Raw genomic sequence first — 12,931 nt, forward strand, 5'->3', positions numbered from 1 at the left:
AATTTTTCTAACACGTCAAAGTTCTGGTCGCAAATTTGGCATTGCAGGCAATTATTCAAGTTTATGTGTTTCTTGAAGAAAACCTTGGATCGGAACTCTCTGCCGCATGCAGGACATTTCATCAACGTGCCCACATGAAATCTTTCCTTATGTGCCATAAGATTACCCTTCGTCGAAAAACTTGTGAAGCATATGTCACAAAATATCGGTAAAACGTCGATACCATAATGTACTGATTCCATGTGTTTAATCAACCAGTCCTTTGTATGTGTCTTGTAAGAACACTTGCGACAGGTATACTCAGGTTTAAGACACATGGTATAGTGACGAATAAATTTTTCTAACTCGTCAAAGTTCTGGTCGCAAATTTGACATTGCAGGCAATTTTTCAAATTTATGTGTTTCTCGAAGGAAACCTTAGATTGGAAACTTCTGCCGCATGCATGACATTTCATCAACGTGTCCACATGAACTGTTTGATTATGTCTCTTAAGAGTACTCTGCGTCGCAAAACTCATCAAGCATATGTCACAAAATATTGGTAAAACGTCGGTACCATAGTGTACTGATTTCATGTGTTTAATCAAACAGTTCTTTGTACGTGTCTTGTAAGAACACTCGCGACAGGTATACTCAGGTTTAAGACACATTGTATAGTGACGAATAAATTTTTCTAACACGTCAAACTTCTGGTCGCAAATTTGGCATTGCAGGCAATTATTCAAGTTTATGTGTTTCTTGAAGAAAACCTTGGATCGGAACTTTCTGCCGCATGCAGGACATTTCATCAACGTGTCCACATGAACTGTTTCCTTATGTCTCACAAGACTTCTTTGCGTCGAAAAACTCGTGAAGCATATGTCACAAAATATCGGTAAAACGTCGATACCATAATGTACTGATTTCATGTGTTTAATCAAACAGTTCTTTGTACGTGTCTTGTAAGAACACTCGCGACAGGTATACTCAGGTTTAAGACACATTGTATAGTGACGAATTAATTTTTCTAACACGTCAAACTTCTGGTCGCAAATTTGGCATTGCAGGCAATTATTCAAGTTTATGTGTTTCTCGAAGTTTGCCTTGTATTGGAATCTTCTGCCGCATGGAGGACATTTTATCAACGTGTCCACATGAACTGTTTCCTTATGTCTCTTAAGAGAAGTCTGCGTCGCAAAACTCATGAAGCATATGTCACAAAATATTGGTAAAACGTCGGTACCATAGTGTACTGATTTCATGTGTTTAATCAAACAGTTCTTTGTATGTGTCTTGTAAGAACACTCGCGACAGGTATACTCAGATTTAAGACACATGGTATAGTGACGAATAAATTTTTTTAACACGTCAAAGTTCTGGTCGCAAATTTGGCATTGCAGGCAATTATTCAAGTTTATGTGTTTCTTGAAGGAAACATTGTATCGGAACTTTCTGCCGCATGCAGGACATTTCAGCAACGTCTCCACATGAACAGTTTCCTTATGTCTCTTAAGATTACGTTGCGTCGCAAAATTCTTGAGGCATATGTCACAAGGTATCGGTTTAACGTCGATAGTATTGTGTACCGATTTCATGTGTTCACTCATATCTTTCAATGTACTTGCCTTGAAGGAACACTTGCGGCACGTCAGACGTCTACGACACGTCCAACCGTGACGTTTAAATTCTTCTAACACGTCAAAGTTCTGGTTGCAAATTTTGCATTGCAGGCAATTATTCAAGCTTATGTGTTTCAAAAGGGATATCTTGTACATGAAAATTTTGCCGCATACAGTGCAGGGCCAAGAGTTCTTCTGCTCCATCGAGGCGATCATTTCTGAGTTGACATCATAGGCTTCGGGACGATCCGTAACCGAAGTATTACTATTTTTGGAAATTGATATGTTCTGAATCGATTCACGAGGTAACACACTAAAACACAAATTATAATTAAGTTAAACAACTTAACTCACTAAATGTATGACCAGCTATTCAATTTGTGTCAAGTAGAGCTTAAATTTTGTTTCGTAAACATACCTATCGTAGGAACCACAAAATAGTTCATCGACATTCTTTGCATGAGTATTCAATTTTTCCTGAAGGATGATGTCCTCTATAATTTCAAACATATTTTCCATGTCTTCAGCATCCTTTACGGCCCGGAAATCATTAGGTGAATTATTTCGATCATCCTTTAGATAATGCAGAATTTCAGAAAACTGAGGTCCCTTAGGTGAACTTCTGAAAAATAAATTACGATAGAATTAAATAATGTCAAACGCCAGGCATAATTTACCACTAAATATTCAATTTACATAATTCAAGAGTATGAATTGCTGAAATTACTATTTCACTATTTTACAATGTAGGGGACACGCATAAAAATATAATTGTTCAAACAACATGAGAACTTGTGCTATATCAAAGCAGAACGCAAGATATTTGCTAAATTATAAGTGTGTTTGACACTTATAATTTAGCAAATATCATCTATATATAATATCATCTATTATAATGTATATGTAAATATACACGCCAAGAAAACCCTTGACAATATGCTTTATTATACATTTTACCTCTTTATGGTAAAACTTTATTTACCTAATAATTTTGCCGATCCCCATCCAAACGAAATTATTTACTACTTATTATAATTACATACTAATTTTGTTATACACTGATTTTAATTGTTGTGTTGCAGAAGATATTGCCTCAGCTTAGAGCCACCCTTAGCTTCTGACATGCTGGCACCGTGCCATAAGGCGCTAATTCATCTACCGAGTCTTCGATAATATTCTTCGCTATACTAACGTTTAATCGTAATTGTAATAAACAATGTTACAAATAATCACAATTTATCATTAAATATTTAGTTTACTTAATTAAAGTATCAAATGGTAAAAAATTTTTTTTAGTTTTTTACTTCAAAATATTTTTACATAATAGCCTATTCTTTACAAGGGAAAAGTAGAAAATATAAAAGAGTAATGATTGATTCCTAAATACGAAAATTAAAAATTATGTAAAAAAAACAGTTAATATTAAAAGTTATTATCTGTTCTCACAAAAAATTAAATAACGAGGTAATGTGCTAATCAAACACAAACACAATAAGTACAAATTAAGCATACTGGAGGAAAATTTCTGCTACATTCATCTAATGATTTATCCCTTAAATATGATTTATCCCTTAAATACCCGTAATAACACTCACTTCATAATCATAGTAATTGTGTTATTGTAAAACACACTTAAAATCATAAAAAAGATAATATTAAAGTAATTTAATTCTTGTTATTTTTTCATTTATTTGATTTTTAATTCTTGCTTTTCTGCCGTAAATTATCACTCAACCAAAAATGAATAAATAGATTAAAACATATGACAGTTTTATGTTTTTTTATGCATAATTATATGTGCGTGCGTGCATCGTAAATATTCGTCAGATGATCGCGGGAAGCGTGTAGTGTGACGTTTTTTCAGAATTTCAGAATAAGAGAGAGAAATGGAATTTTTTTCTGTATTTATCTGATGTTTTATCACTTAAATATTCGCCAATAACAATAATTGCTGCACAACCATCGTAATTTCGTTATTGTAAGACACATGCCTCACAGCACAGGAATTTCAGAAAGCTTTTAGAAAAGTTTCAGAAACATTGAATCTTTCTGAGATTTTCTGTAATCTTTCTGAAAGCTTCTTTGAATTTCTGTGCTGTATGAGATAGAATCCCATAAAATGTAATGTCAAAATTATATAAAATATTTATTTATTATTTATTAGTCCTTTAATTCTTGCTTTTCTGTTGCAATTATCACAAAACTAAGCATGACGCAAAATATTAAAACATATGACAACTATATGTTTGTTACAAGGTCAGTACAAATATAACAACAAATTTTCCAGAAGAATTATAAACCCAGATAATATGTTTTAATGAGAACTACCACTGCATTTCATAAAGAACAATCTTGTTCAGAAGTATGCTGCATAAGGATTGTAATTTCATTATCGAGATTCATTGTCCTACAAAAGATATGACATTACTATTCTGTGCCATTTTGCAATATTCCCAATAATAGTCGAGATAGTAATTAAAAAAGATTGGTGAATGATCACGCGCGATATGGTAGATGAGCTGTAGGCGTCGTATGCCGTTGTATACTTATATATTAAGTCAAGCTGAACAAAAAAATCATCTACCATTTTGAAAATGACCACATAAATTTTTAAATATTAAAGAAAATTTTACGTATATGAGTGCATATCATAATAGACAAATTTTCTTTAGTTAATATCTAAAAACCTATGTGATCATTTACAAAATATCACATAGATTTACAAAAAGACTTTTGTATTCACTTTGACTGAATGTATAAGTATACAACGGCACTACTACTATTCATCTGTTATATTCTACGTTCTCACAAAGAGTCATCATGAAGGTCTGAGAAATATCGCGCTTAGAATACCGCGTATAGAGGATCACTTAATTCATTACAAATCTATAAAAAGACCTTAAGTAATTACAAAATAAGTACAAAATTTAAAATTAATCTTTGTAGAAAAATACTCGGTCAAGGAAATGCAATGTAAAGAAGGCTGTAAACATATTATTTATCTCCCATTTCCCTTTCTTTTGTTTGATCTAAATGATCGCTCTCTTTTGTCGCACGGACTCTAGGAAAATTTACAACAATGTTTTCTTGAGCATCAATGCTAACGATTCAGGAAGCAGATATTTTTTTACGTGGTTGCGCATATTTCCCTCAGAAGAATAAGTGTTGCTGTAAACGTCGTAGATAAAATATATCTCATCCGCATGTGAAGCCGCAAGTGTTATTCATTATTAATGAGTGGTAATATCTTTTTGCGGCAAGTTCAATATTGATATTCGACATTATGTTGGTCCAGGTCATCCTCCGTTTTGAAGGTTTTTTTATAATTTCTGCAAAAAAATTCGCTTATGTACTTTGCGCTGATGTTTGTTTAGGCCACATTTGTGCTTGAAGACTTCATCACACTTGTCGCATTTTATTGGCCGCGTGTTAGCGCGGACGGTTTCATTATGTTTCTTAAGAATGCACTGCGATTTTAATTTCTTGAAGCATATCTCACGTTTGAAATGGCCGGTAGACTTGTGTCTCGATTTTATGTGTTCAATTAAACAATGCTCTCTATCTGTCTTGTAAGAACACTTGTGGCAAGTATACTTTCGTCTACAACATGTCTACTGTGTTTCTCGAAGTTAGTGTTGAATTTGAAACGTTTGCCGCATACAGAACACTTCCAAGAGTACCCCGGCTCCATGCAGGCGATCATCGCTAAGTTGACAACCTAGGTTTCCCCACGATCCGTAACCCAAGAATTATTATTTGTGGAAGGCGACACGTTCTGAACCAATCTTGAAGAAATACCAGGTACCGCTGTGTGCTATAAGCGCAGAGGCAAAGTAACTAAAACACAAATTACAATCAAATCAATTAATATACTAATAAAGCATTAATAATAAAATACTAGGTTCAAGAGCTGAATATTAAAATTATTTGTAGTGTTCCAAATGTACGACGACTTTATTGGAAATATTAAAATATTAATCTGTTAAACAAATTAAATAAAAATAAAACAAAAACTCAGAAATTAATTTTTATACACATACATACACACACACACACACACACACACACACACACATATATATATATATATATGTATGTATGTATATATACATTGTCCTTCAAATTATTTTCTACATGTGGCATATTTCGAGTACAGAAATTTAGTGGATATTACAAAATGAGTTACAACAATGGTAAGGAATCGCGCAGAATCGGCCTTTCTTCGTAGAAGCGGCAAATATATTTTCAGGTTATTCCTTGCTTATTCCTAGTTTGCAAATACCTTACATGTCGATTGGAATTTAATTATTGTGTCATGTATTATAAGTATGTATTATAATTAATTACAAAACTTATGTATTATAATTAATTACAAAATTATGTATTATAATTAATTACAAAATTAATTACAAAAGAAGTACAAAATTCAATAGTAATATTTATAGAAAGATGATCTGCCTTGACAAGACGACGAAAAGTTTGTTGTTGATGTGTTTTAAATGACGCTTTTTCGTTGAAAACTGCACAAATAAAAGCAGATTATTTCTTCTTTTCTTTTGTTTCTTTTGGTTGATCTAAATGATCACTTTCTTTCATCTCGCAGAGCTTCAGAAAGTTCGCAATCACGTTTTTTTTTTTTTTCTTAAAGTAATTATCATAATTGCGAACTTGTTTCTTCGTGTACTTGTACAGACTACTGCTCTGGGCATATGCCTTGCCGTACATATTCCAGAATTTTTATTTTTCAACCATATGGGGCCGCATGTGCTCCTCTAAATTATCTTTTCTTGTTAATGTTTTCTGCAGACCGTACAGTATGTATCTTTGTGCCTCCGGACACGCTGCTCGAGATTTTCTTTGGTTGTGAAATAACGTTTACAAATCTTGCAGAAGAACTCTGACTTGAAGTGTTTTCTTCTTTTGTAGTTATAAAGTGCTTCTTGGCCCTTGCTAACGTAAGCACACTTGTCACAATTTAACACATACCTGTCAATATGGATCACAACCTTATGCCGCTTCAGATCAAAAGTCGTACTGAACTTCCTGACGCATATATGTCACACTCGTAATCGGCCGCGTTCTACTTAACACTCGCAATCACGCGAGCATTTTATTTATGTTACTCATTAAATGTTAAACATAGAAAGAATGAGGCTCGCATCGTTGCAAGCGTTAAATGGAACATATCCATCGTAGGTAATCTCGTGCATCCGTTTGATGTATTTATTCAACTTGTCCTATCTGTTTATCTTGTACGGACAGGTATACGACAGTCCATAAGACATCTCGTCGTGACAATATAATTTGCTCTGAGTAATTGTACTTTCTGTTATGCTTTTCTATGCTAATCTTTGTATGGAATGTTCAATAAACTATGAGGGCTCACAAAAATGATCCGCGCTTATTGTGACAATTCCTTCCTCGTTGAGATTCTGTTTTCTTGTGACTTCCTTCACATAATAATACTCTCGCTCCGTCTCCTTGTTTGTCTCATTTTCTCTCGTAATGTGATGTTTACATTCTTCTGGTAAAGAGACGATCTCTGGTGTGTACTTTATACTTTCAAGCGTATGTTTCGAATAACCAGCATCCGTTACGATCAGAGAATTAATAGATGAGTCAATAAAATTATTAGAATCCGGAACGTGCAGACAATCCATAAGTAAGTCTCTGAAACACAAATTAGAATAAAATTAATCGCCGGAGCAAAAATTGTTGGTACCCGTTTTGGCATTTCGCGAGATTTTATCTGCGTCAGGAGGCCTTCTGCGCATATGTAGATGGTGCGATAGCCAATAGCAGACAGTTACGTTATATCACGCGAAGAAAATCTCGCGAAATACCAGCACTGCTTTACACACACACACACAAGCGTTTATTTTCAAATGAAAACAGACAATGGCATACGGATTGCAGCTAGATATCGATGAAAGTCGTACCAATCTGGTGAGAAAACAAAAACATTTTGCACGCGCGCAGTTTAAATGAACCGTTCACAATATTTTTTGATCAAAGCAATATATCGTACGGACTATTACCATACATGTGGTACATAAATACATAGATGCTACTCAAGTAGCATATGAGTGGAGAAGCTCAATGTAGTTCTACTATTCAAAATAGTTTTACTATTTCTATAGCAGAACGAAGATAAAATGCTTTAATGCTAGATTACCAGAAGGCCATAGTATCAACAGTATCGATAGTGAAAAAATATTTGAAGTACATATTGAATTATTATACAAATGAATACCATGGACGATATTTATTTTAATTACTGGTAAAATTGCTCATGTGATTTCAGGAAATCAGATGAGTATTACGTGAGTATTATAATAGTAATAGGTTTATCTATATATCATAGTTGCAGAACACATTTTTCGGAAACCCTTGTCTTAATTCCTACTCCGAACATCATGTTCTGCATATCAGGATAGACATTCTTGTTCCAACCCTACTGTAAACAAGCTGAGATCTTCTGCTTATGCTCATATATAAATTGAAATTTTAGTCTCTTCAGCTATATACATTAATGCTATTGAAATCGACAATACAATGCTAAAAGGAATACCGCCTCCACTTGAGATAAATTTACAAATATTAATATGAACGATTATTAATGTGAACTTCATGGTCTGAAAGGACTAGCTCTTTATCGGTCGCCGCTTGTCAATAAAAATATTTCCGGTTTCACACTTGTCGTCGGACAACACTAAGATATTTCAGCGCTTTCTGTGCGTTTACGCCCTTTTTTGTATGTCTAGTTATGGACGAGCGCGTGCATAGACGGGAATATTCATTATATGATCGCAGTATGCGTATAGTGTGATGCTTTTTAAGACTTTCAAAATGAGATGGAGAGAAAGAGAAATTTTTTCTCCATTTATGTGATGTTTTATCACTTAAATATTAACTATATGTTTGTTAAAATGTAAGTACATATATAAACACAAATTTCTCTGAAAAATTATCATCTTAGATAAAATGCTTTAATGAGAATTGCAGCTGTATATCGTACAAAACAGTCTTGTTCGGAAGTATACTGCATAGGATTGCAATTCATAATCGAGATTCATCAAAAGACATGATATTAGTATTTCATTTACCTTAAAAGGGTAAAGCACTATAGAGGGTTACAAAAATCGAATTTTTTAGTTCATGTATAGAATATAGTATTATGTATAGAATATATTATGTATAGAATATATTTCCAAAGTTTAGTTTTGAAATTCAAAATCGAAATGGTCGTACAGGTCCGTTACTCGCACGCAAGTGCGAGCGCGTAAAGCGATGTCTGAGCGAGGTGTGACTCGCAACGGCTTTGTTCCGAAAAACACGTTTGAAAAAATGTACCAAACTATTTTAACAAAGATCTATTAAGAAGGTGTTTAAGTGGACGCAAAGAAATGAAAACATTAGATATTAAAATTGGACTTCTATAAATGTTATGTGCTGATAATAAGGACGCCCAGCCAATAAAACGACAGGCGCGCCGTAGCCTACGTCGCAGTAAAGAGTCTCGAATAGCAAATAAACAATACCAACTTGAGTAAAATGACTTGTTTGAAGAAGCGGAAGGTTTACTGTATGGGACAGGAGTAGCGGAATTAGCAGAAAACGACTGTAAGTTTATAATTTTTTATACCTTTAAACGCGTTTTTCTTGAAATTTTAAACGTGTTTTTCCCGAAAAGATTTCTTTGAAACTAGGATGCAAGATAATTCAATAACGATTTGACCAACAGAATTATCCTTTTATGTACATTTAGTTTATTATATTCATTAGTTGAAGGACCTACGAGTCCATAACATTATTTATTTAAACAATACTTTTGCGCACACAGAAATGGATTTCTATAATCACAAATCAAACTTTTGAATCAGGAGCTGCTTTTTTGTCAATTATAAAAAATTTTTTCAACTTGTTTAAGTTCATCGACAAATTATGTCCATAAAAAGCAAAAGAATGTTGCCCTATTTTGGTTTCAGACAAATTCAACAGGATCCAAAATAGACACCGTTTTGTGCCGACTCTGCCACGATGCTCAACATTTCTTTCAGTACGTACAATGTATAAACATTATTCTTAACTTAAATATATTTCTTTAATATTTTATTTATACAAGCAAAAACACTACAAAGTTGGGAAGTGATTGGATAAGTACATTCTTCAAAAAACATTCACGAAAATATTCTTAATTTTGACGTTCTATAATCTTTCTCCACTTAAGTAAACGAAATAAAATATATACGTAATATATACTTATACATAATTATATATACATAATTATATATATTTATATATAATTATAGATAATTATACATAATATATAATATATAATTCATCGTAAAGTCATTCTTATTTCTTCCTTAAATATATACTTTCTTTTATATATACTTATACCTAATTATATATACATAATTACATATATTTATATAATTATACCTTAATTTATATAATTATACCTATCATGTATAATTATACCTAATTATACATAACACATAATATATAATTCATCGTAAAGTCATTCTCTATTTCTTTCTTAAGTATCGCGCTTATTGTTCTGCGTGTGGAGTGACAATTAATCTATTAAAAATCTATAAAAACCGCGTAAATAATTAAAATTAAATACAAAATTCAATAGTAACATTCGTAGAAAGATACTTCGTCACGAAGTGCAACGCAAAGAGAGCTGTAAACATATTATTTCGCTCCTTCTGTCCATCTTTTTGCTAGATCTAAATAATCGCTTTCTTACGACTCACGGGCCAAGGGAAACGATACTTTCCTTGGGTATAGCCAACGATTCAGGAAGCAAGATGATGTTTCATTATATGGTTGTACAAATTACCCTTAGAAATACACGTGTTGTCGTAAACATCGCAGATAAAAGGTCTCTCATTCGTGTATCAAGCCGCAAGTGTGACTCTTTACTAGTGAATGATAATATCTTCTTGCAGTACGTGCAAGTTCAACTCTGATACTCGGCATTATGTCGACCCAATTCATCGTGCGTTTAGAAGAACTTATTACAACTTCTGCAGAAGAAAATTTTCCTGTGAGTGTACTTTGCGCTAATGTTTGTTTAAGTTATATATGTGCTTCAAGACACTATCGCACTTATCGCATTTTATCGACTGTGTGTTAGCGTGGACGGTCCCCTTATGTTTCTTAAGAATGTTGTGCGATTTTAATGTCATGAAACATATCTCACAAAGGGGCGGTAGTCTTGTGTTTCCATGTTATGTGTTCAATCAAACAATCTTGTGCAGTTATCTTCTAGGAATACTTGTGGCAGATATACTCTGGTCTACGACACGTCTTATCGTGACGATATAATTCATCTAGCAAGTCAAACTTCTGGTGGCAAATTGTGTACCGTTTTCACGTGTTCACTCCTATCCTTCAATATACTTGTCTTAAAGGAACACTTGATGCAGTGAAACTTACGTTTATGATACGTCCAACGATGACGATTAAATTCTTCTAACAGGTCAAATTTCTGGTCGCAAAGTTTTCATTGCAGGCAATTATTCAAGCTTATGTGTTTCTCGAAGTTTGCCTTGTATTGGAAACCTCTGCCGCATGCAGGACATATCATCAACACATGAAATGTTTCCTTATGTCTCTTAAAATTTCTCTGCGTCGCAAAACTCATGAAGCATATGTCACAAAATATTGGTAAAACGTCGGTACCATAGTGTACTGATTTCATGTGTTTAATCAAACAGTCCTTTGTATGTGTCTTGTAAGAACACTCGCGACAGGTATACTCAGGTTTAAGACACATTGTATAGTGACGAATAAATTTTTCTAACACGTCAAACTTCTGGTCGCAAATTTGGCATTGCAAGCAATTATTCAAGTTTATGTGTTTCTTGAAGAAAACCTTGGATTGGAACTCTCTGCCGCATGCAGGACATTTCATCAACGTGCCCACATGAAATCTTTCCTTATGTGCCATAAGATTACCCTTCGTCGAAAAACTTGTGAAGCATATGTCACAAAATATCGGTAAAACGTCGATACCATAATGTACTGATTCCATGTGTTTAATCAACCAGTCCTTTGTATGTGTCTTGTAAGAACACTTGCGACAGGTATACTCAGGTTTAAGACACATGGTATAGTGACGAATAAATTTTTCTAACTCGTCAAAGTTCTGGTCGCAAATTTGACATTGCAGGCAATTTTTCAAATTTATGTGTTTCTCGAAGGAAACCTTAGATTGAAAACTTCGGCCGCATGCATGACATTTCATCAACGTGTCCACATGAACTGTTTGATTATGTCTCTTAAGAGTACTCTGCGTCGCAAAACTCATCAAGCATATGTCACAAAATATTGGTAAAACGTCGATACCATAGTGCACTGATTTCATGTGTATAATCAAATAGTTCTTTGTACGTGTCTTGTAAGAACACTCGCGACAGGTATACTCAGATTTAAGACACATTGTATAGTGACGAATAAATTTTTCTAACACGTCAAACTTCTGGTCGCAAATTTGGCATTGCAGGCAATTATTCAAGCTTATGTGTTTCTCGAAGTTTGCCTTGTATTTGAAACTTCTGCCGCATGCAGGACATTTTATCAACGTGTCCACATGAACTGTTTCCTTATGTCTTTTAAGAGAAGTCAGCGTCGCAAAACTCATTAAGCATATGTCACAAAATATTGGTAAAACGTCGGTACCATAGTGTACTGATTTCATGTGTTTAATCAAACAGTTCTTTGTATGTGTCTTGTAAGAACACTCGCGACAGGTATACTCAGATTTAAGACACATGGTATAGTGACGAATAAATTTTTTTAACACGTCAAAGTTCTGGTCGCAAATTTGGCATTGCAGGCAATTATTCAAGTTTATGTGTTTCTTGAAGGAAACATTGGATCGGAACTTTCTGCCGCATGCAGAACATTTCATCAACGTGCCCACATGAACTGTTTCCTTATGTCTCTTAAGACTACTTTGCGTCTCAAATTTCTTGAAGCATATGTCACAAGGTATCGGTATAACGTCTATAGTATTGTGTACCGATTTCATGTGTTCACTCATATCTTTCAATGTACTTACCTTGAAGGAACACTTGCGGCACGTCAGACGTCTACGACACGTCCAACCGTGACGTTTAAATTCTTCTAACACGTCAAAGTTCTGGTTGCAAATTTTGCATTGCAGGCAATTATTCAAGCTTATGTGTTTCAAAAGGGATATCTTGTACATGAAAATTTTGCCGCATGCAGTGCAGGGCCAAGAGTTCTTCTGCTCCATCGAGGCGATCATTTCTGAGTTGACATCATAGGCTTTGGGACGATCCGTAACCGAAGTT

At 34.0% G+C, this 12,931-nt stretch overlaps 1 protein-coding gene and 1 long non-coding RNA gene across 2 annotated transcripts in view; one reads left to right on the top strand and one right to left on the bottom strand.

Annotated features, from left to right (window-relative positions):
* The window catches only part of LOC116845894 (zinc finger protein 808-like), a 2,877-nt gene extending 129 nt beyond the window's left edge, over positions 1-2,748 (bottom strand). Inside the window, exons 1-2 of the mRNA XM_032819116.1 lie at positions 2,017-2,748; positions 13-1,911 (exon numbers count right to left, since the gene is read on the bottom strand). Coding sequence (XP_032675007.1) covers positions 13-1,911; positions 2,017-2,117 — 2,000 coding nt within the window. The 5' untranslated portion in view covers positions 2,118-2,748. The remainder of the gene's footprint in view (positions 1-12; positions 1,912-2,016) is intronic.
* Positions 2,749-8,867: 6,119 nt separating this feature from the next.
* The window catches only part of LOC116847387, a 5,299-nt gene continuing 1,235 nt past the window's right edge, over positions 8,868-12,931 (top strand). The window contains exons 1-2 of the long non-coding RNA XR_004378753.1: positions 8,868-9,221; positions 9,587-9,657. This is a non-coding gene — a long non-coding RNA (uncharacterized LOC116847387). The remainder of the gene's footprint in view (positions 9,222-9,586; positions 9,658-12,931) is intronic.

This window comes from Odontomachus brunneus, unplaced genomic scaffold, assembly GCF_010583005.1.
Source record: "Odontomachus brunneus isolate Ranch 3 - 2012 unplaced genomic scaffold, Obru_v1 Obru_scaffold_004, whole genome shotgun sequence".
NCBI classification, from domain to species: Eukaryota; Metazoa; Arthropoda; class Insecta; order Hymenoptera; family Formicidae; genus Odontomachus; species Odontomachus brunneus.